At 43.2% G+C, this 24580-nt stretch overlaps 1 protein-coding gene across 1 annotated transcript in view; it reads right to left on the bottom strand.

The window, feature by feature from the left end:
• The window catches only part of COP1 (COP1 E3 ubiquitin ligase), a 159794-nt gene extending 137163 nt beyond the window's left edge, over positions 1 to 22631 (bottom strand). Inside the window, exons 1-6 of the mRNA XM_054384528.1 lie at positions 22252 to 22631; positions 13891 to 13950; positions 12413 to 12510; positions 11040 to 11116; positions 8384 to 8503; positions 5418 to 5486 (exon numbers count right to left, since the gene is read on the bottom strand). Coding sequence (XP_054240503.1) covers positions 5418 to 5486; positions 8384 to 8503; positions 11040 to 11116; positions 12413 to 12510; positions 13891 to 13950; positions 22252 to 22631 — 804 coding nt within the window. The remainder of the gene's footprint in view (positions 1 to 5417; positions 5487 to 8383; positions 8504 to 11039; positions 11117 to 12412; positions 12511 to 13890; positions 13951 to 22251) is intronic.
• Between the last annotated feature and the right edge of the window lie 1949 nt (positions 22632 to 24580).

Raw genomic sequence — 24580 nt, forward strand, 5'->3', positions numbered from 1 at the left:
TAAATCCTCCAGTTTGGCTTGTAGGCTCAGGGGTGACCTCATTGCTGTCTACAACTAGATGAAGGGAGGTTGTAGTCAGGAGGGGGTCGGTCTCTTCTCCCAGGCAACCAGCACCAGAAGAAGAGGACACAGCCTCAAGCTGCACCAGGGGAAGTTTAGACTCAAGGTGAGGAGGAAGTTCTTCATGGAGAGAGTTGTTAGACATTGGAATGTGCTGCCCAAGGAGGTGGTAGAGTCACCATCCCTGGAGGTGTTCAAGAGGGGATTGGACATGGCACTTGGTGACATGGTTTAGTGGTCATGAGTTCTTGGGTGATAGGTTGGAGTTTGATGATCTTTGAGGTCTTCTCCAACCTTATTGATTCTGCAACTCTGTGATAAGGTCTGACAGGAAAGCTGTTACAAAAGAAAATACCTGGGACAGGGAACAAAGCTGTCTAAACATTTAGATTAGTTGTCTTAGACCTCACACGTTGTTATATATGCTACTTAGCTCCTCATACTAGGTTGAGTCCTCTTTTTTGTTGGAAAGCTCTCTCCACTGCAGTAGGGAGTCAGCTATTATACACTGATGCTGCTCACACACACCTTGTATCCTTGGCTTACTATCACTGCAGTCAGAGCTCACATCTCATTGAGTAGCTCAGAAATGCAAATAGATTTAAAACACCAGTTATTTAAGTGCAGTGGATAGGAAAGGGATTGCTACAGCTATATATTCACCTCAGGAGTCTTGGAATGTAATCAAGACTATATGACAACATAAGAGCATGACTGATTTCTAGTTCTGTCACCTTCCCTTGCTTACTCATTAGTTCATCCATGTGTGTACGCACAGAACAATAAGACCTGACAGATGAAGTGATTAACACAAGGTAATGACATCCCTGGAGAATTCATGCTTATAATTCCCTGCAATTATTCCACAATAACTAATAATTTCTCTTATTTTTAGTATTTAACATGCTCACAATGTGGAGTAAGTGAAGACAGGTGCATAGATACATGCACTTGAGACTGAAAAGAATGATGATGGATTTGAAATGCTGAGCAGGTACCCAGTGCCGCAAACCCAAGACATTTCAGAATTCCTTTTCTCTCCCAGGATGCTTAACAACCAAAACCAGCCCTTGTGCATTAACAGACATGAAAGCAGCCTTGCTTGTTAGATATGAGACTTAATGTGACCTTACTAGACAGAAAAAGTTCACAAAACAAAAATTAAGTGGCAGCTGTCAAGAGAAATATGAATGCATCTATGCAGTATCACCTGCCTGTTGCAGAGCTTAATTTGTGATACTAATCATCAACCTCAGCATTCTCCTTCAGTAAGCAACAGTGCTGCTTCACAAAACTAGCAAACACTCCACCAGGTAGCTGAGCTAACAATGTTCCAGGATACATTATATGTATATATTTGATGGTATCTAGCTTCATTTGGTAACATTCAAATCCTGACAAGACAATTAGTAAAGGATTCTTTTTAAAGCGACAAATCTAAAACCAGGGAAAACTTTTTTGTATTAACTGGTATTATCAGCTCTCAAAGCATTCAAGATGAAAGAACATGTGATGATTTTAAAGTGAAGTTGAACTTGCTACAGTATTTATGCAACACAGCTAACTTTGGCAAGAAAATATGAATTTTCAGAAGTCAAAGGCTGCTGTATTTAATTTCCCTTGGAAATAGAAATGAAAAATCCCCAAAGTCAAGTATTTCATTATTAAACTTGACCTTCCAGAAACTTTGGATCCTTGATTTCAGAGGAGACTGTTGGATTAAAAAAAAAAAAAAAAAAAAGAGCTTGCATTCCCATGCAGACACATAGAAATGCACACAGCCATGCTAAGCAGGCCCTAGGGATAACAACTGTGGATGATCGATACCCTTCTGCCCTTCAAAATTATCTGTTATTTTGTTGCAAAAGTATTTTCAGGCTATAGCCATTTAGTTTTCATCTTTTCCAAAGTAAGAAATTTTTTTCCTATTATTATTACCAGGGATTTAGGGTTTTTTGCCACACTGCCATACGTCAAACAGAAAATGCATAAACTTAAAAGAAAAAGGGACTTTCAAATACCTTTGTGCAAAAAAAACCCCACCCATAATGCAGTAAATTCAGCTTGCAAGATCAATGTTTTGGAAAGTTATGAACACATCAGAAGAGGATTTTTAGTAAAAGCTTCTGCAGGTGCTGAACCTCACATTTATCTTCTAGAGAAATTATGAAAGTGTAAGAAAAAGGCATTTGTCAAAATACTTGACTGCAGCGATATTCTGAATTCTTAAGCACATGTCTTAAGATACAGTTTTCTTCTTGATCTAAACACCGCACAGTAGGCTCAAAAGTCATCATTTTATGAAGGCAGGAGGGGAAAAAAAAACATAATACTTCAGAGTGAATTAAGCAAGGAGGGTTACAGGTGGTTAACTATGCTCTGAACATGTTAGGAGCTATTATACAGGTACACTAAAGCAATATTTGTATTAAAGCACCTGCTCTTTAAGTAAGAATTTGCAGTGCATATTAAATAAAACCTATTTATGAATATTATTTATTCATTTATTCATTATTATTTTCAAGATGCATATTAAGAAACAAAAGTTACCAAGCAACATTATGTTCCTTTAAACATTTAAGCCAAAATTTGAAAGAAGCACTCCCTGTCATACACAGAACCAGCTTTTTAATTTATTAAGAAGTTAAAGTTACAGCTATGGCTGACTGAGTGAAATGGCAAATACTCTGCAGCCATCTTTACTAGAAACAAGTTTGAATTAGGAAGTGAAAAGTTAATGTTCTTCCCCGTAATAACACCTGCTCGTATGACTCAGCTATGTGCAATGCATCAGAGAGGTGCCCCAGAGTCCACACACATTCCTTGGGTTCCATCCTTATTCTTAGGTAGTCACTTATTACAGCATCAAAAAAAAAAAAAAAACCCAACACAATAAACTTTGAAGTTCTGATAATCTTCCTCGACTTTATTGCATTATTAACATGGTCACTTAATATCCCCCTTCTCAGCTTCCAAACTAACACCTCAGGCTTTCTGCAGTCTGAATCCACCTTCACCACCAGCATAACCCACACCCTTTCCCAAAGAGTAGCCCCTCTATTATCCACACAGAAAAGTCCCTCTGGAAAGTGGTACTTGTCACAAACTCCACCAGCCACATTTCCCTGTAGTCCTCTCACCTTGGGAGGTCCTAGAAAGGACACACCAACAAGCTTTATTTCTTCTATGGGTATATTTTGATTGCTGAAGACAGACTTGGGTATCTTTCTAAAACTTTCCTACTGACTGGTCTCTTTTTCCCATGCTTCTGTCCATTGGTTCTCATCTTTTATCCTTATCAAGTGAAAAGACAGACTGCTAGCAGTAAGTCTGACAAGTCCTTATTTCCCTCATCACAAACAGCAAAGCTAGACACTAACCATTATAGCAAGAACAGAACTGACAGGGCTGCTCAGAAGTCTTGAGATGTGACATGTTCATGTTGGAACACAAAGTTGGGTAAAACCCAACATCTGAGGAAGGAACACAAGCAGGGACAGAGAGAATCTGAAACAAGCTGTGTTCCAATAGGCTTCAAGAGATTTCCAAAGCCATATCTGGAAGATCTGAAGTCAAAATTAAGTCCCTTTAGCCTTAAAACAGATGCTGACCTAGAAGATTATTAATAATGCCAAGGGCAGAGGTAGATGAGAAAGGAAAGGCTTCCCAGATGCTGAAAATCCTAATCAGTGGTGGAACACTGTGCTAAAACACATTAAAAACCAGAACCCATGCCATTTCTTTTCCCTTCATCCTTCCCACTGAGTGCATGCAAACTGAAGTAGGTATTAACAGCCCTTCTTTTTGTGAGTTGTTCTAACTCAGTTTCAGCTGAGGGAGAACAGAAAGTCATCACTGACTATGTTACTGCTCCAAGTACGCTTACGCTTGGTTTATCATAGGATTACTGCAGGAACAGCACCTAGCAAAGCTGTTTATGAACCTCCTGAAGCACCTATTTCTCAATTCACCTTCCAGACAGAGGCAGTGTTACCAGGAAACTTCCCCAATATCTTAATGGTTCCTTCAAGCTGTACCGAATCTTGATGGGAGGTGTTTAATGAGTGGGGATGGACAATGGCCACAGGCTGCATTACTTCTGCAGGGAAGACAGGTCAAGCTTCTTGAGATCTCTGCATAATTCTAAACATTGTGAATACAAGAAAATGAAACTAGGTATTTTGAAGATATGAAAAGTGCTACCAAACAGCCACCAAAAAAATGGCATCTACTAGCACTCAAAATGAAAAGCTAACAGATACCTCTAATGCTTTTCAGCAATGTCTTCACTGCTGAAGCAAATACTAACAGCAACACGTTTCTCCATTTTTTCCCCAACACTGAAGGATGAAAAAAATCATATGCTTCATACTGGAGAATATGAATCAGAACTGGAGGCATGCCATTTGCCTTCACTAATATATTTAGTACACTAGAGAATATCTTGATGCTCTCATTTTCCTTCTGACATTCTGGTACCCTAATATAAAGTGTTTTCATCACAGGCTACTATGCCTAGCAGGTCTCATACTCTACAAATACAACTTTATCTACGACTCAGTGTTCTCCCTTAGTTAGTTCCTTTTGCTTACCATTGTTGATTATGGTCAGAAGGCCATGGATATCTGCTGGTGGAAAGACATTAGACAACTTGGTTTGGGATGACTATAAGCAGACCCTCAATCCATTCTGGAAAAGGCCTCTTACACTCTCTGCAGCATCCAGTTTGACCTTACAGTCACACTGTTGGCTCTTATGTTCTTCACTTCTCCTACCAAAAGCCATGACCTACCTCCAATAAAGCTTGTCCTTCTGCTATTTTCACAACTGTTTTTTCTAGGTTTCTGGGATATTTCTTTTATTGGGGTTTATGCATTGCATACCATTATAAGTCCCAAACCATGAAAGACTGATTATGGAATCCTCTCACATATCTCAAGACACTCATTTTGAAATAAATATGGAAAGAGCAGAGAATATTTATTTTTTATGACACAACATTAGTCAAGGCATTTGGTACACTAAAAGACAATATTTGGGTGAGACAATTTCACTCCATCTTCCCGTTTTGCCATCAGAAAAGTCGTTTCAAAAACTGTATGTAAATTTACAGGGAGGAATCTATCTTCCCACTTCACCAGTGTGAGACAAAACAGGAAGTGATTAAAAATTGAACCTGTCACATGTAAAGAGATTCATTTCCTTTCAAACCCATGTCCTCTGCTTGACATTTCTCCAAACATGCCTTGCCTTTTTCTTTACAGAGATAATGCCAGGCTAACACATCACTTAAATAGAAATGAACTGCTAGAAAACAGCAGACAACACCTCACCCACTGAAACACAAAGCAAGTTACCTCTCGTTTGTTTCTCCTGGCAACTTTGAGAAATTCCATAAGGATCTGCAGTTGGGCAGCATGGGACTCCTGTAACACAGCAAATGAGGAAGTGTAATTCCTCCACATACATTGAGAGAAACATTCATTTTACATACAGAAATCCACACTTAGCACAGAAACAGCTTTCATTTAGAGGTAGGGGAAACAGCTAATTAAGGCAGTTTTAAGAATAGCTGTTTTACTTTGTCTCACAGGTTTTAAGGTTTTCTTTGGCTCATGACAAGTTTTTACATGAATTAGAAATCCTTGCACCAGCTTGTTTGGGCACTACTGAAGAATTACTAATAAACTGAAATGCTTTACAGCTTTTTGGCCATTCCACCTGCAACTGCCTTTGTAATCCAGGTTCCTCACAGACCCATCTTCTACCTTGGAAAATCATTAGCATCCACTTCCTGATTAAGATACTAAAAAGCATGAAGTCTTTATATAAAAAGCCTCTCCTAAAATTAACATTTGTGATTATATAAAGAATAATAGAATTGTTTTGGTTGGAAAAGACCTTTAAGGTCATCAAGTCCAATCATTACTGAGCCCCTCCAAGTCTAGTGCTAAACCATGTACCACAGCACTGCATCTCTATCTTCTAAACATCTCCAGGGATGGGGACTTAACCAGGGTTAAGGCTTCCTGGGGAGCCTGTTCCAGTGTTTCAGAACACTTTCAGTGAAGAAGCTTCTTCTAAATGTCCAACCAAAACCTGCCCTGGCACAACCTGATCCCATTTCCCTTGCCCTATTACTTGTTACTAGGGAGAAGAGACCAACACCCACCTGGCTCCAACTTCCCTCCGGGGAGTTGTAGAGAGTGAGGTGGTCTCCTCTCAGCCTCCTTTTTCCAGAGGTTACTGCTGAAGATTTCTCAGACAACAATAGTCACTGATGAAACTAAAATATCCCTTTCCAATCTTTCAATAACAAGTCATTTACCCCAAGCATCAGCTCAGTATTTTCACCCAAATTGGCCAAGAAGAGGGGAAGACAAGAGAAGCCCAAGAGGAAACAAAAGCATAACATGCATTCCAGCACTAATGTAGCCCTAATCCTACCCCAGCATTCTGAGACTTATTTTCCCAAAACTACAGAAATATTTATTATCAGAGAACTGGCAACATACACTCAGAAAGGATCTGAACACAAGAGTACACAGAATCCATTGAAGGCAGATGAGACAGGCCAAATAAAGAGATCAGAATGCAAGACTACTACTCAGATTATTTTCTTTCTTCCCACCCTGTGACTACAATGAAAGTGAAATAAGTAAAAGTAGAAAGGAAAAATGTGTTAAATTGTTCTTTACAAGTCAGATGTGTTCTGTTTAAGGCTTAGTATCCCTACAAGATATTCCTGCTCTAAAGCAGCCATACTCGGTCATATGCTGCCTTTCAGATTTGTCACTAGTGACACAAAGGCTTGAGGAAAAAAAACATCCACCAGAGGTTTCAGTCTGAGATTAGAAGCCATACTCCCACCATATCTTCACTGAACAGAAAATGAGTTATCTCCAAGTCCCCATGCACCAAGGTAACGAAGCAGTTTTGCTAGTAGTCAGTAAGCATTTTTGGGTTACTTTCCTTCCATCAGAACCACATCATGTAAAGACTGATTCTGCAGGCCTGAATAAAAAGTTTAAAAAAAATTCCCCACACAACTTTTCCTCACCTGTTTTAAAGCACCATCAAAGCCCACCTTCCCACCTGAAGTTCACTAGGCCGAATGTTGCAATCCAGTTTAATTTAGCAGGTCTAGTTCTCACAATGGGAAAATGGTCACTTGAGACTACAGCATGGAATGCCCAGATATGAGAGCCATCCTAAGCTGTAAGACAGCTAAATTAGAGAAACAGCTTGGTTTATATTGTATTGTTTCTCCCTCTCTACTCTACTCTCATGAGACACCTCCTGGAGTACTGTGTCCAGCTCTGGAGCTCCAAAAACATGAAGGACATGGAACTGTTAAGAGTGGGTCCAGAAGAAGCCACAAAGATGACTGGAGGGCTGAATTGCCTCTCCTATGAAGACAGGCTGAAAGAGTTGGGGTTGTTCAGCCTGGAGAAGTGAAGGCTCCAAGGAGACCTTCTTGATGCATTCCAGTATTTAAAAGGGGGCTACAGGAGAGCTGCAGAGAGACTCGGTAAAAAGACAGAGAGACAGAAAAAGGAATAATGGCTTCAAACTGGAATCAGATCAATTTAATTATACATTGGGTAGAAATTATTCATCACAAGGGCGGTGAGGCAACTGGAACAGGTTGCACAAAAGTTTTGGAGGCTCCAACCCAGGAAGTGTTCATTGTTGGATGAGGTTTGAGCAAACTGGTCTAGTGGAAGGTATCCCTGTCCATGGCAGAGGGGCTGGAACTAAATGATCTTTAAGGTCCCTTCCAACCCTTCTATGATTCTATCTATAAATCTTCAAGTCAGCCTCATAAACAACACATCAACTTTCCTTTTGGCATTAAATACTTGAAGTCCTCAGGGATGAAAGGCAGTCATCCAGGTTCTATCAGTTCCAGTTCATGGTGTGATCTTTCACATGTTCAAATTTTTTCCTTAACCTATTTTGGACTTCCTCATCCTTATGACCAAGAAGGATCCGATATTTACTTGCACAACAGTCAAACAGCAAACATCTTCACACATGCCTCTGTTCTGCTAGCCACATTCTCTTAGACTTTTCCATTTCCCTTGTTTATAGAACCCTGCCAGCAGCAACACCAGAAGCATGTTATGGGCATTAGTTGAAGTATCAGTTTGCTACAAAAAGTCAGCGCAATAGCCAACTTAACACCAAAATGCAAAAGAAAGCCTCAAGCAACTAATTCACCAACAGCATCTTACTTCAAGAAGTAAAAGTATGAAAAGAAAAACCTGCTAACTAGATACCAGTGTTCATTAAAATAAGACAGACAAAAGAAACTTCTTACTGCTTCCAGCTGCTTCTTCTTTTGCACCAGCAGCTCCAGCATCAGATTGACATTGGCCAAGTCAAGATTGTCTTGGTCAGTCCCCAACAAATCTTGAATTATCTGCCACCTGTGGCCATTCTACAAAGAAAACAAGAGATGTTGCAGACAGTGACTTTGAACCATCCAGGGCTATACCCAGCAAGAGATATTGAAAGCAACACTGCAATATTTCATCCCTTTGTAAAATTTCAAATCAGTTTTCAGGAATTAGAATTCCCAACTCTCTTAAATGCATAGGATACAACTCTTCTGTCCTACTGTGGAACTGCTTATCTTATTTGGAAGATCCTTGTGCATTATAAGAGAATAGCAGCTGCTGCTGCTAGGAAGAGATTATTTCACAGCCACAATTTTATCTGATTTGTGCCCTAGTTTCTGAAAACCTGTTTTTATGGGGAAAAAAAAAGCAACCCATGCTTATGCAAGCTTAGTTGGATTACATCTGAAATACAGTTAAGTGGCAATAACCTCTAATATTTTTTTAACAATTAATAGGTAAAGCCTTCATGCTAAGCTTAAATAGAAGGTAGTATCACCTTGGGTTTTTATCCTGTTCTCACCTCCCACACTATTCCTCTTAAGAGTATTTCCATGGGAAATGTGAGAGCAGAGAAGCAGCAGCTCATCAGGGTGATACTCTCATTCAACCTGTCAGAGCTAAGAAGGACTCCTCAGAGAACCAGCAAACTACTATGCAGCCCATTCTTCCCTACAGGCTGTTTGCTTTTCTTGTCAGTAAAAACTAAAGAAAAAAAAAAGTTATCTTTTAGCACAGGAAAATCTGAATAATAGGTTAAAGCTGATACAGCTTTACATCAAAAAGCCTCAGGAACCAAGAGGAGCAGCTGAAATGTCTTCAGGCCTTCTAAGACACAAAGGTGCCTTAAAAAATCCTGCCCTATAAAAGTGATGACACTTTTATGTTAGACACTATTTTATTAGATCAAGATATTTAAATCTGCAAGAACTAGAAATGCCATCCAGTATAAAGCAGACCTTGTCCCAGAGGCTCAAGCCCATTTGGATTGATTAAAGCAATATAGATATGTGTAACACCCAGAACATCTTATACAACTCTCAACAGAACCTGTGGAAACCACGCAGGCAAAAAATAAACTTCAATCCAGAACAAACAAAAAAATATGTAATTTTTAAGCAAGTCAACAAGATCTGAGACAAACATTAACACACTAATGTACTAGTTAAATGTACTACTGCTGAACTACTCAGAAAGCTCCAAAGATGATAGAATAGTAGGGGCTGGAGATGGGACCTCTAAAGATCGCCAAATCCAATACCCCTACTACAGCAGGATCACCTAAAGGCAGGTCACAAAGGAATGCATCCAGATGGGTCCTGAAAGCCTCCAGAGAAGGATATTTCAGAACCTCTCTGAGCAGCCTGTTCCAGTGCTCTGTTACCATTCAAGTAAAGAAGTTTTATCTTGTGCTGAGATGATGCCTTTATAATTTACTCATGAAATAAATTCATGACCAAGAAATGATGCATTTGCTGCAATGTATCTTGAATGACTTTTCTTGTGTTACTTTTGATATTAAGAGAACAGGCACATTAAGGACCTGGTACAACAAGATTTCTCTTTTTAGAGATATCAGTATATTTTACTTGCTGCCAAAAGGTAAACAAATCACTGTTTTGGGCATAAAGTCATGGTACACTTCCACTTACTGGTTGTTACCTAGCACAGGTGCATCTATGGGCATTTGAAACCAGATATAGTTTATACATGTTTTATACTGAATGCCTATTTCATACTGAATATAAAAAACTTACTGTGACTAAAGCAATGAACTCTTGAAGTATGCTCTTTGCTAAAGCTGCTGAAAGCATCTGTTTCTGTAACACAGCCCCCAAATTAGTTACGCTTCACGAGTGGTGGGTTTTTTTTTAACTGACAAAACCAGAGGCTCCATGGATGAAATAAGGTTGCAAAGTACTATAAAATTACAAGTCAGACACATATGCAAACTTCCCAGTTAGTATCATATGTTTTTTCTGATCTTAACATCCAAGAGCACCCACAGCTGCTGTAGGGGTTTTTTCATGGTCCAAGAACACAGATGATGCTCCAATTCTTTGACATGAAGCAAGCCTAAAGGATATCCAGGCAGTTTTACCAGGCATTAGAGCCAGAACACCAGTACTCAAACACATCCTTCTCCCTCTTGTGGTCGGTATCAGCCTTCCTCCAATTTCTCTGTAGAGCACAGCTTCTCACACGTGACCAGACAAGCCCGTGGCACTTCTGATCATCCACTGCTCTCACTGTAGCTGTAATTTCTACCACTGAATGAAAATTATTACCTTTAAACAAGTGTGCTTCCACGGGTAGTTTCCCAGGTTATATTCAATACATCATATGACACTTAGCTATGCTAACACAGCTTCTCTACACATAAAATGCTGGCAGGAAGAACCAGAGTTGTTAACAAGGTTGAAGGGATCTAGTGCCACTGATACTGCTATTATTTCCTCATCAAGCAAGTGAGAGCATCGGCACAGCAGTATCATTTCTTCAGAATTAAGCCACATAATGACACAATTGCTGTACAAAACCATTTAATAAATATAAAGTAAAAAAGTTGGAACATACGGTGCTACTCACTGAATGGTCCAATTTGAGTCTTTTCTCCTCAGATCTTTGCTTCTGTTTAAGAATAAGTTCATTAACTGAAAGACAAAGATGTCAAAGAAGAGATGGGTTTAAAGGTCACAAACAAGTATGATTCTACCTCAATATTTTTACTTGAGCTATTAATTCCACAGAAAGTTAATTAAAACCCATGTCTCTACTTTTTTCCCCTCACCAATTTATTACTTGATATTTTTTGGTAAAGTGTATAAAATTGTTTTAAAATCACCAAATAGAAAGCCTACATGTTCCTCAAATGGCTTTAATTCCTTTTTCTAAGCACCTCATGATTCTTTGACCAAGTTTTTCAACTCAGAAGCAGAAGTCTATTGCAGAAGAGCATGAGCAAGATAAAGCATCAGCTGATTTATTACAGGCTGAACACAAGCACAGGTGAATAGAACAACTTTTTCCTTTAATCACTAAGTGCATTTTTTAAAGACATTCACTATTTTGCTGTGAAACAAAACTTGCAAGAATGGTGAAAGAAAGGTAACCTCAACCTTTTGCATCCACACATGCAAGTTCTTCCCTCTCCCATACAGACCTCAAACCCCTGAATGCAGGTGTGCAGACAATATTCTTTGATCTAAACCTCCAAAATCAGCCTCAGCTCCATCTGCAGCACAACACAGTTGGGTCTAAATCAAGGTGCCTGTTTCTGAGGCATTCCTTTGCTACTGTGGCTCTTAATCTATTTACTATTAAGTCAGTAACCCACCACATGACTGTGCTGGGATTTCATTTCATTTTGACATTTAACACTGCAATGCGCAGTTTTAAACTGTATTTCCTGTTGGGAACAAATCCCTCCTCTGTTTAAGCAGCACTCAATTAGGACTGTGTATAGTTATATGTATGATTATTTTCTGTGTCAAATTTACACATAAAGCACCTCACATGGACCTCACTACAGCAGCCAAACCAGCACAATACGTAATTGAGCCTTCCACCCTTCAGCATCCACACTCTGTAAACAAGGCATGTTCTTGATTATTAGGCAGACAATAGTGTAAGAAAACTAAAGTAAATTAATAGATTCAAATCTCTAGCCACCAGAAAAATCACCTTTGGTCTGCTGTTTGCATGCTAAGAAAAACAGCAAGTCAGTCTCACCACTGTAACTCAGTATACAGAACTGCTGGAGGCCGTGGAACAGTCATTTATACCATTAACCACTTCATTTTTTTAGTAGAAACCACAGCTGATCAACAGGCTGTTGTCTGGATTCTATTTTCAATGTCCAGAAGCTGGTTATTTATAGGATGCATTTGTAAGTGCTCACCTTCCTGAACAACTAAGATACTTTTCAAGTAAGCAAGCCCAAAGCTCACCTAAGAAGTTGGGATAAAGATGATCTATGTTGTCCACAACATAGTTGCATTTGGGACACCTGTTGTTGTCCTCCAAGCTCTGGTGAATACATTTAGAGCTGTTTAAAAACACAAAACAACAAGAAACAAAACAAGTAAGCAAAGATGAAGAAACAAAACATAAGCATGAGGTAAATATTATCAACCCTAGATAAGGTGGGCTCTGTTGCGAGTGAGGAGCTGCATTGCCAAGATCCTACAGTGAAGTCAAAATGTTCCAGAATGTGCTACAACAGAAAGACAAAGTTTCTTGGCAAGGACTGCAAAAGCTATTTAAGTACTTCACTCTTATTTCCCTGAGGATTGTGGAAATGTGGATACTTCAGCCATAATTCTACCTCAATTTCAGGCCCCTCTCCACAGATAGAGCTAATAAATGGACTGTATTATTCAGAAGCAACTGTTCTAGATTAACCAAATACCCAGCAAATGACGTTAAAAGCTATTATGCATTTTGGGTACTTGAGCAGAGGAAACCCCTTTATGAACGCCTCACATTTCTCCCATCCCCAGCTGTTGTTCTCACCAGAAGAGACTTCAGAAGTGCTCTCTGTTGAGCTGTCTGCCATTTGAGGAACACAGTAACTACAAGGTGCACTTTATCATCAGGCTTAAGCACCTCACTAAACTTAGACTGATGTCAACTGCTGGTAGAGCCATCATGTGACAACAACATTGTTCTAATTAAAGATATTGGAATGCTTCTCATCTGGGACTTCTTGAAGTATTACAGATCACAGTGACGAAGCGTTACCACAGAGGGCACAATGTCAGCTGTTATCTTACCTGTTTCAGGTCAAAACATTTCTAAAAGTTAACAGAATGTGCTGCTTGAGGAACTGCTTTATGCTACTAAAAGTATTACTTCTTGTAAAAGGGAAGTGATTTATTTCTAGCTGACACCGTAAGAGTATAATATACATGGGATATGAAAACATGATGGTTCAACATTTATTCCAATCCCTAGCTGAGAGGAGGAAGAGCAGATAGCCGCACACCTATCCTTGGATAGTCCTTGTACTTCTTCATGAAACATTTGCCCCTCATGACAGCAAGAGATGACACACTGAAAAATCAGTTGCCCTTGGGCCACTTCAGTGCAAGCCTGAACCATAACCTCTCTTGAAAAGTCTAAGAGGAATGCCAACAGAATGTTCAAGCCATCTAAAACTGTATAAAGTCTTGCACAAAGGCAAGGAGGACCTCCCAGCACCAACACTCACTGCCAGGGTGGGATCAATAAGTTGACAGACTGTTCCAATTCTGGGCACGAGATGCAACCAGCAGTTTCCAACCATTTTATTTCAAACCCATTCTTCAATGAAGGGACAGGAGAGAGAAGTATTAAAAACTCAGAAAAGGGATTCACAGCAACATCAGTCCACACATGCTGTAAGAGACAGACATATTGTGCAATACAAGAAAAAAAAAAATCTTACCAGAAGCTGTGTCCACATTTCGTCATGTAGGCTTCTTCAATCATATCAAAACAGATAGGGCTGAAAACAAAACAAAAGCAACAACAAATAATCAGAAATATGGTATAAAAAGAAGGAAAGCATTCAAAGCAGCCACCTAATCAGGCTTAGGTAATATCTTCTATTTGTGAAGTGACAGAAGACATGCAAGTACAGCTGCAACCAGGCAGTACAGAGATCAACAGGGCAATCAACAAGTTACTTGAACTCAGTTTCTCACAATTAGAAACCAGGTAAGTGTTCCCTCTTGAAGCCTTCCACAGTTTCAAGCCACCCAAGTAAAGCCTGAGTACCAAGGTTGCAAATGAACCTCCTATCTATCTGTACTAGGTCTCAAATGGCCAGAAGGCATTTATAACAAACACCAAAATTAGTTTATCCTTACTTTTTTTCTTTTTCAGCCAATAGCTAGCTATAATTTAAAATAATGATCAGGTTGTGCAGAACAGCAATAGTAATGATGTTACAAGAACTAATAAGCAAGAGAAGGTGCCAACACGAGGGTAGTGCTTGCAGAGCAGTGCTGAAGAACACCATGAAGGTGCAGCACAATCAAGAGGAAATCGACAGTCAAGTATAGTGTTACAATGGCAAAGGAGAAGAGGAGAAAGGTAGAATATGGGGCTGTTCACAGGGAAAACAAAGAATACAAATGAAAACAAGAGATTTACTTTGGTCAGCAACTAATATTTGAAAAAAGCACAGCCAGCTTCCTGGGAGAACAGGGAACTGCTTGAAACAGTCCAGTGCAGAGCCACAAAGATGAAGGGAATGGAATATCTCCCTTAAGAAGAAAGGCTGAGGGAGATGGGTCTTCTTAGCTTGGAGAAGCAGAGACCAAGGGGTGACCTTGCACATGTTTATAAAGATATGAAGAGCAAGTGTCAGGAGGATGGAGCCAGGCTCTGCTCAGTGGTGTCCAATAATAGGACAAGGGGAAATGGGTGTGAACTGGAGCACAGGAGGTTCCATGTGAACACAAGAAAAAAAACTTTCTCTGTTAGGATGACAGAGCCCTGGCAGGCTGATTGGAACAACAGAGAGGTTGTGGAGTCTCCTTTTCTGGAAGCTTTCAAAACCTGCCTGGATGTGTTCCTGTGTGACTTACTACTCTAGGTGATGCTGCTCTGGCAGGGGGGGTTGGACTGGATGATCTTTCAAGGCCATTTCCAATCCCTAACATTCTATGACTCTGATTCTCTACATCACCAAGGACCAAGCAAGGAGCTAAAGAGAAGGATGTGCAAGCAAGCTGGTGCCTCACAGAAACCTGAGCAAGACAAGAGAGACAGGAATTGAATGAGATGGATAGTAGAAGAAATCTGTCTCAGCATCAAGTGGCTAAGACATGCTTGAAAGGAAAATGAAACAAATGAAAGCAGAGGAGAGCTGTGTTTAGCTTCCTGTGACTTCTCTGGCTGCTATCCCTGATAGCTGCTAAGATATTCCGTCACATACAAACTCCTCTTCAGGCCTTGGCTGGCTATCCAGCGAGATGCTGCGGACAGCACATAACACCTATCAGCTGTGCCACACGCTTCACCTCACTTCTAAGCCCCTGCAGAGACTTAAACCCTCTCCTCTCGCTCCCACAAATCCACACCAATCTCAGTTCAGAGAGGTTACCAGCATTTGTTTTCTTCAGAAACAGCCTCTTCCCACCTTCTGCGCACAAGGCAGTTCCGACAACATGAGCTGTTAATAAACTGTTAGCTTTTGAAAAGCATAAATATTTTTGAATCCAAGATCAAAAACCCAGATCAGATGGCAATAAGCAATATTTGGCTGAGCAGGGGAGGGAAGCACCTCAATTCTTCCACTTGTTATCTCTCTCCTTCCACCATTTATTGTAGAGGATTTTTGTTACCCATTATGCACTTTATAGGAAGGAGGAAACATATCTCTTAAATAACTATTTTTTAAGCCCACAAGGGGGAAGCTGTGGCTTGTGCCAACACAGTCCCCCTCAATCACCAGACTGGAAACCATGGAGACCCTAAAAGTTCTGTCCAACCTAACATAGAAACCATGTTGTTAAATATTCCACCAAATCACCTGTATAAACACAACAAAGGCAAATGATTCAAACCAGAATGAACAAACTCTAAACCAACTGAGCAACCTCAGACGAAGCCTCCAGAACTAATTAACACACTTGTCCTCCTCCATCCTGACAGACCCTTTTCTGCACATCAGTTGTCTTGAGCAGCACCAACTTCAGGAGTTCAAGCCATGGTTTCTGAGATAGAAGTTACTTAGTTTCAAGGCACTGCTTAGTCAGAATAAATTATGACCAAACTCAGCCAACAAAAGTGAATTAATAAGAGGAGAATTAGGCATCCTTTGTACTCTATTAGCTGGCATTTTAAAGAGGAAGGCAAGGAGTTGCGGTTTATGAGTGTCTTAAGCTGGTTTCTTCCTACTGGCAATGAAGAGTTTAACTACTTTGCCTTCTTTCTTCACCTTATCTTAGTCATGCTGTAAAACAGCTCACCCCCTTCTCCCTATTATGCTGAAACCTGCTATTCCCCCACAGGACCAGATATGGTTTTTCCAAGCATGCTCCTAATGCCCTGCCTCCAAAAAGTGCATCAATCAACAAGGCTGTCATGCTCCTGTCTGCAACAGAAGATCACAAATTGGAGCCAAAGGAGGAAAATTACCTCCAAACATGACAGTCACCCAAGACCACTGTTCCCAAACTTATTCTTCATACCAGTTTGACTGAAGAAGTGACAGAGCCAAAAAAGCTGAGAAAAAGCAAGCAGAGGCAGCCAATCTAGCCACTCAGTGCCAGGGTCATTGCTAACAGAGCCTGAAGTTTCCATTAAGGACTGTTTCCCCCCAAAAAGCTCACCGATTTACAACTGGAACCAAGATTGATGTCTTTTAATACTCACTGAGGCCCAGCTGGCCATAACACTTGAAAGCTGCTACGCACCAGTTGTTTTGAGTTAATCTAACACAGAGGGAATGTTAAGAAAGTAGTGGAGTGATGTGGACTTGATACAAACTACAGCTTGTTGTATACACTGAACTTGAGAAGCACAGGTATGGTGAAATGAAGGCTTCTCTGCATGCAATAACTCCTATTCTGTCATAAGCAGCAGAGCCAGGTAAAAAGGATGGAAATTGCTTCAGCAAACCAAAGGTGTCACTAATCTTTACCAGATACTGCTACTGAGCAGCTTTTTAGCCAGCATTGCAAAGGCTTGCCATTGTTTTGTCTATAAGGTAGATCTCAAACATCTCTTAAATAATTTTAACTAAGCCCATTCCTCTAGGTTTTGCCAGCTGTTTTCAAGGCACCTCTCAAGAGTGCCACTGTCACCCTGCTGCTACGACACACCTGGATGAAATTGACATTAACATTCAAATATTGCAAATTTCCTTCTGTTTCGTTGCAAGCAAAACCCACAACGGTTTCTCCCTCCTCTTGGGTCTAAGCAGAGAGCAGGACTTGCTGCAGGCTCTGTCATTCACACAGAAGGTGGCCAGGTTAAAGATCACTGCCAATATGACCTAGTTAGTCAAAGTTCAAACATTACAACAGATTATAAAGCCATCGTTGTACATCATATGTGAACAGCTCACTGTGTTTTTAGTTTGTGATCTCCAGGGTCAGTTTGCAATATTCCTTCCTAAAGGAGCTTGCCAGATCACAAACATGCCACTAAGCTCATGCCTGGCATTAACAGGTAACCACCTGAGGAAAGAACTGGTTTTAAACACTCATGAACCTGCAAGTCCACCTATAAACACGGCACACACCCCTTGCCACACCCAAGATAGTTGAGTGTACTTCTCTGTCAGCGTTCAACATCCACTCTTTCCTATGTTCTTATTGATGCCAGAGCTCAGAAATAGGCCCTAGCATGAAGGAGCCACCAAAGAGACAGCCTACAGTAAGATCACCTCTATCCCAGGAGCAAAGCAGATAGTAACTGGTTTTAAAGTGATTTAGTCAACCACTAAGTGGGAAAGCTAACATAAGGCCTGGGGAAACCATAAGCAATTACACTGCTGGACACAAGAAAGTCCTCTGATTAGAGGACTCCCTTTCAGATGCTCCCCAGGCAAGTGGAAAGAGGCCTGGCTACAGGAACAGCACTAACTCGACCTTTAAATTCTACATCTTGCACTAAGAACTCTCCCCTTTTCTAATAAAGGTATCCAGTAAGTCAGGCCAATTTGCCTTCCTGACATTCCCAGGCAGAGGCTGATACATAGCACAAACTACACTTGGAAACTCCTGACCATACACTTGCTAAACATTTCACAACCCAGCCTAACAACATATGCCAACATTTACTTTCAAGCCTAGGCCTCACACTGCTGAGAGGGCACTTTCAGAAGACAGGCAGGGAGATCACACACATTAACACTGTTTACCAGATTCCAACTTGCACCTTCCATGTTGCAAACTCACCCAAACTTCTTTACTCTTTCCGACGTCCAGCCTGGTACAGGCAGAATCTATCACTGAGTTTACACCTGCAGCTAAGAGAAGTTTACAACCCATCTACAGAGAAATTATCAAAAGTTCCCTGCCACTGTCAGCACCTTGGAAGTACCTTTACATTAAAAAAAAAAAAAGCATGTGGAGAACTTGTTTTTCACACTGAGATACCTAAAGCTTGTTCAAATCAATTATTTAAACCTGCACACACATCCCCCTGTCTTCTTGGGTGTCACTCAAAATTCCAGAGTTGCCCCTGCAGCCCACAGAAATACACAGTAGTGAAGCACTCTGTAAGTTAACTAGAATCACTGTCTGCTCTTAAAGCTTCTCATCTGCACCTCTATATGCCTAATGGGGCTCTTGCAAATACCAAGGAAAAGGGGACAAGAAAATACATCTTGCTCCAATTACTATTCAGCCCATTTATTTTCCTCTCACTTTCTCAGCTAGCAGCACTCCTCAATGACAACAGCTAACTACATGTTTTTCTTGCAGCATGTCCAATACTTACCTGCATTAAAAAAAGAACCAAGGAAATCAGCTTCTTGAACTACTTTAAAATACTTCAGCTGGCTTATAAATGTGTTGTGGGTGTAATTTCCCTTCAAACACTCTCATTTCTACAACAGACAACAAAATAGGAAATGACAGCTGACTAGAAAAGGATGGGGAGCAGTGGTTGCAGACCAGTACTGCCAGAGAACAACCACAGAGGGAAGAGACGGGCACAGGCACTCACAACCAAGTCATCACCCACAACAAACAGCACTACAGCCATCTCCCACACCAAGCACCCTCAAACCCACCTAACAGGGCCTAGTGCTTTCAGTCAGAGCAGGACATCAGCTGTGCCCTCATCTCACTTTCGCTACTGAGCAATCAACTATTTACAGTAACAAGCATCAATTTTATTATTACTTAGTACTACCAAGATGTAGTTACTGTTTTGTTCCGCCACTAACTTTTGGAGCAGCTTCAAGTTCTCATCTCAGCAGGGAGGTTATTTCCTATCTACTCTACTAGACAGTTTACAAAGCTGTAAAGTTAAGTCTACAGGGTTTTGAGATAATGCCTGTCCTCTGGAGATGCCAAACATCCAACCCTCCCCCATAAGGCAGAGCTGTCAAAGTCATCTCAGAAGCTGTGCCCCATTTTTCTTTCTCTTTTTACTATTTCTTTCCAACAGCTCAGGCTTTTTCCAGTATCTCCTTACTGTTTATCTCTCTCAGGTGCAAACACTTACCTCTACTTCCTGTTCTCACATTTTAGTGCATCCAACCATCTATAAAAATCAAACCTACTCCTTATGTTAAGTTTTGAAACCTGTTCACAACAGGCTTACTTTAGTATTGCAAATTACAAGCAGGTCCCAAATCACTCATTGCAGAGGGCCTTGAGTCTACCACTTCTGCTGAAAGGGTATTTCCAGCTACAAGCTGCAGCTTGGGCCATTTCCAGCTACAAGCTGCAGCTTGGGCCATTTCCAGCTACAAGCTGCAGCTTGGGCCATTTCCAGCTACAAGCTGCAGCTTGGGCCATTTCCAGCTACAAGCTGCAGCTTGGGCCATTTCCAGCTACAAGCTGCAGCTTGGGCCATTTCCAGCTACAAGCTGCAGCTTGGGCCATTTCCAGCTACAAGCTGCAGCTTGGGCCATTTCCAGCTACAAGCTGCAGCTTGGGCCATTTCCAGCTACAAGCTGCAGCTTGGGCCATTTCCAGCTACAAGCTGCAGCTTGGGCCATTTCCAGCTACAAGCTGCAGCTTGGGCCATTTCCAGCTACAAGCTGCAGCTTGGGCCATTTCCAGCTACAAGCTGCAGCTTGGGCCATTTCCAGCTACAAGCTGCAGCTTGGGCCATTTCCAGCTACAAGCTGCAGCTTGGGCCATTTCCAGCTACAAGCTGCAGCTTGGGCCATTTCCAGCTACAAGCTGCAGCTTGGGCCATTTCCAGCTACAAGCTGCAGCTTGGGCCATTTCCAGCTACAAGCTGCAGCTTGGGCCATTTCCAGCTACAAGCTGCAGCTTGGGCCATTTCCAGCTACAAGCTGCAGCTTGGGCCATTTCCAGCTACAAGCTGCAGCTTGGGCCATTTCCAGCTACAAGCTGCAGCTTGGGCCATTTCCAGCTACAAGCTGCAGCTTGGGCCATTTCCAGCTACAAGCTGCAGCTTGGGCCATTTCCAGCTACAAGCTGCAGCTTGGGCCATTTCCAGCTACAAGCTGCAGCTTGGGCCATTTCCAGCTACAAGCTGCAGCTTGGGCCATTTCCAGCTACAAGCTGCAGCTTGGGCCATTTCCAGCTACAAGCTGCAGCTTGGGCCAAATATTAGGACAGTATCTGAGCTGCTTTGAGAAACATCTTTAATCATTGGTGAAAGCTCGCACTCACCTGGTTACTGATACAAAACAGCCAACTTTGCCCTGGTGAAACCACAACTGTATTATTGTGAAGTCTTCCTCTCTAGACACTTTCAAGACCCATCTGGATCCATTCCTGTGTGACCTGCCCTAAGTGATCCTGCTTTGGCACAGGGGTTAGACTTGACAAGGAACAGGCTGACAGCAGTCTTGAGAAGTACTTGGGGGTGTCAGTTGATGAAAAACTCAAGTTGAGTTGGCAGTGGTCACTTACAGTCCAGAAGACAACCAAGTCCTGGATTGCATCAGAAGTGTGAGTATCAGAATGAAGGATGGGGTCCACCCCTCTGCTCTCATGAGGCCCCACCTGGAGCACTGTGTCCAGTTCTGGTGCCCCCAACACAAGGACAACACCAAACTGCTGGAGCAGGTCCAGAGGAGGGCCACAAAGATGATCAGAAGACTGGAGAACCTTCCCTATGAAGACAGGCTGAGACAGTTGAGGCTGTTTGGCCTGGAGAAAAGGTGGCTCCTAGGAGACCACATAGCAGCTTTCCAGTACCTGAAAGGGGCTAACAAGAAAGCCAAAAAAGGACTTTTTACAAGGGCTTGTTGCAATAGGATGAGAGGGAATGGGTTCAAGCTTGAGGAGAGAAGATTTAAACTGGATATTAGAAATAAATTCTTACAGTGAGGGTGGTGAGACACTGGAACAGGTTGTCCAGGGATGTGGTAGATGCCTTTTCTGTGGAGGTGTTCAAGGCCAGGTTGGATGAAGCCTTGAGCAACCTGGTCCAGTAGAAGGTGTCCCTGTCCATGGCAGGTGGGTTGGAACTAGATGATCCTTAAGGCCCCTTCCAGCCCAAACCATTCAGCAACTCCATGAATCTCCAGAGGTCCCTTCCAACTCTTATCATTCTATGATTCTACGATTCAAATCCCCAGCAGTTTTGTTGAATCCATCTGCCACCATGAGACTCCTTGGATTCCCACCCACAGGGGAACAAAATCCACCACTGGCTCCTCTTCCGGAGATCAGACTAGGGAGGTGGGAGGGCTCTGAAAGAGCCACTTCACATACCCAAGACCAGGATCCCTCCAGCCCCCACTAAGGCCACAGTGCCCAGGGAAACAGGCCTTCTGCTTGCAATGTCAACACGTTATGAGGAAACACCTCGGGTTGTGGGCCCTGTCCCCTAAACTGAGCTGCTCCGGAGCCTATCCGAGGCGAAACCTGCTGGGAATACGTCGATTTTGCTTTAAAGTAGAGAGGGTTTAAGCAGCACTGCTACACAGGTCCAAAAAGCAACCAGACAGCGTCAAAGGTGGGGGGGAACCCCAAAGCCATGATCTCTCGGGGGCAACGAGCCATGCCAACGAGCCTCTTCCCCCTAGAACAGTCCCCGAGGTACCGCTGCCGGTGTTTTACATCCCCCGGGGCTTCCCGACGTCATGGCGGCGCTCCCTCAGCCCGGTGCCGCTATCGCGATATATCGCACTCACCAAACGAAGTCGTTGCTCTTATCCTCGTAGGAGTTGATGAGTCCGTTGCAGAGCGGGGTGAGCAGCGGCCTCTTCCTGCTGCTGCTGCTGCTGCTGCTGCCGCCGCCCGCTCCGCTACCGCCGCCCCCCGCGGAGGAGCCGCCGCCGCCGCTACCGGGCCGCGCCGCCGCCGCCAACCGGGCCAGCCCCGCTCCCGAGCCCGACACAGCGGCCGCCACCAGCACAGGCCGCGCCGCCGCGCTGCCAGACGAGGACGAGCCCGGCGCCATGGCCGCCGAAGAAGAGGAGGAGGAAGAGGAAGAAGAAGAGGAGGAGGAGGAGGCCGGAGTGGCAGCAGGCAGCGCGGTGGGGTGCGGCGGCGGCGGGCGGCTGCCCGACATGCCGAGGCCGGGCCGGGCGGAGCGGGGCCGAGGCTCGAGCGGCCTCAGCGCATCCCCACGCGCGCGGCGCCCAGGAACAATAAAGTTCGTTCGAAGGAAGAAGAAGAAAAAAAAAACGCACAACAAACCAAAAACCAACACACACACAAAAAACACGCCCGCCCGCGCGTCCCGGCCCGGCGCTCGTTCAAGGTTTATTGACAGGCGCACAGCCCGCAGCGCATGCGCCGCCCAGCCCGGCCCGGGGCAGGGCTTCCCCCGGGGCGGGGCGGTGCTGAGGCCCCGGCCTGGCCTGGCCTGGCCTGGCTTGTGCACGGTGCCGCGGGCGTTGAGCTGTTCGGTATCTGCAGGCGCTGCTCCAAGGCATCTCAAGCCGGGCACCTCGAGATGCTGCGGAGCCCAGGCGGGAGGGTCGGTTCAGCGGGTTAGGGGCCATGTGACAGGGAGGGGGCTGTGGGTCGGGAACCTTCCCTCCCTCCCTGCCTGGTTTCTGCCCTCCCTCCCTCACTCCCTACCTTACGTGCCCACGCTCTCCGTCCTCCTGCTCTCCTTTCTTCCCTACCGTCTCTCCCTGTCCCTCTGCCTACCTTCCCTATTCCCTGTCCTCTCTCTCTCCTTCCCAGCCCGCTCCGGAGGAGCCGGTGGTGGCCCAACGGGACAAGTGCAGCTCTTGCTGTAAGCAAGGAGAATATGCTGTAAGCAAGGAGAATAAACTTCTTCGCAGAAAGAGTTCTCAAACGCTGGAGCAGGGAGGTAGTTTGAACCCCCATCGCTGGAGGTGTTTAAAATATGCAGAGATATGGTGCTGAGGGTCATGCTTGTAGAGTTAGATAATGGTTTGACTTGATAAAGGATGTTTCCAGTGGAAATTATTCTATACTTTCCACCTGGCACGACACTGCATCCATGTATGGCAGCACTGAGGGCGAAGGAAGGCTGTGGGCTCCTCAGGGACTGTCCTTGGTCACCCCATCCCTCAGTGGCACAAAGGCATTCCATGAAGGAGCAGGACTTGATCGGTGCTTCCCAGGGTGCTCTCTCTTGCAGTTTCTGCCTCAGATGTTTTAAACAAAAAGAGGGTAGATTCAGATAGGTTCTAAGGAAGAAATATTTTACACTGAGGCTGGTGAAACACTGGCCCAGGTTACCCAGAGAGGTGGTAAATGCCCCATCTACATTCCAGGTCAGGTTGGATGGGGCTCTGAGCAACCTGATCTAGTTGGAAGATGTCCCTGCTTACTGCAGGGACTTGGACGAGCTGGCCTTTAGAGATCCCTTCCAGCACAAAATATTGGATGATTTTATGTATACCCACGAAGAGCAGCTCTATCCCTGCTGACCGTTACCTTGACTATCAAACATTGTGCAGCTCTACAGAAAGGCATCCAGTAATGTGTTAACAGCTTTGCTGGGCTTGAGCCAACTCTCTTCTATGCTTGAATAAGTGGGAATCCCACTAAGGAAGTCCATGGGATACTCTTGTTTCCCTACAGCAGCCCATGGGTTTACAGCACAAGGGCAACTGCATAAGTTAATGAATAAATTGTTAACAAATTATACCTCAAAGATGTTTTGGATGTTAAGGGAAGTGTTGCCTCCAGACCCAGACTTTCATAAGCCAAAAGGATGGGTTCATGAAACAGCACTTGCCAACTTTTCAGCTTGGCCAGAAATGGTGCAGAGCTACCTGGTGTTCCCTTTCATTTATCTTCCAACAACCTATAAAAACATATTGTCTACTTTGTGATGAGTATTATCTGCAGTCAGCTTTACCTGTCTAGGGTTAAAGAGGCAGCTGGTGAAACACCAGGGCATTCCCTGAGGATGGTAATCCTAAACTCAAGTATGGGAAAACGCCCTAAGAGATCAGCTCTGCAGCACTCCTCCCAGTACAGACACCAGAGTGAGCTTTCACTGCAGCAAAACCAGTATGAGAGCTGGTAAAACTG

This window comes from Indicator indicator, chromosome 10 (assembly GCF_027791375.1).
Source record: "Indicator indicator isolate 239-I01 chromosome 10, UM_Iind_1.1, whole genome shotgun sequence".
NCBI lineage: Eukaryota > Metazoa > Chordata > Aves > Piciformes > Indicatoridae > Indicator > Indicator indicator.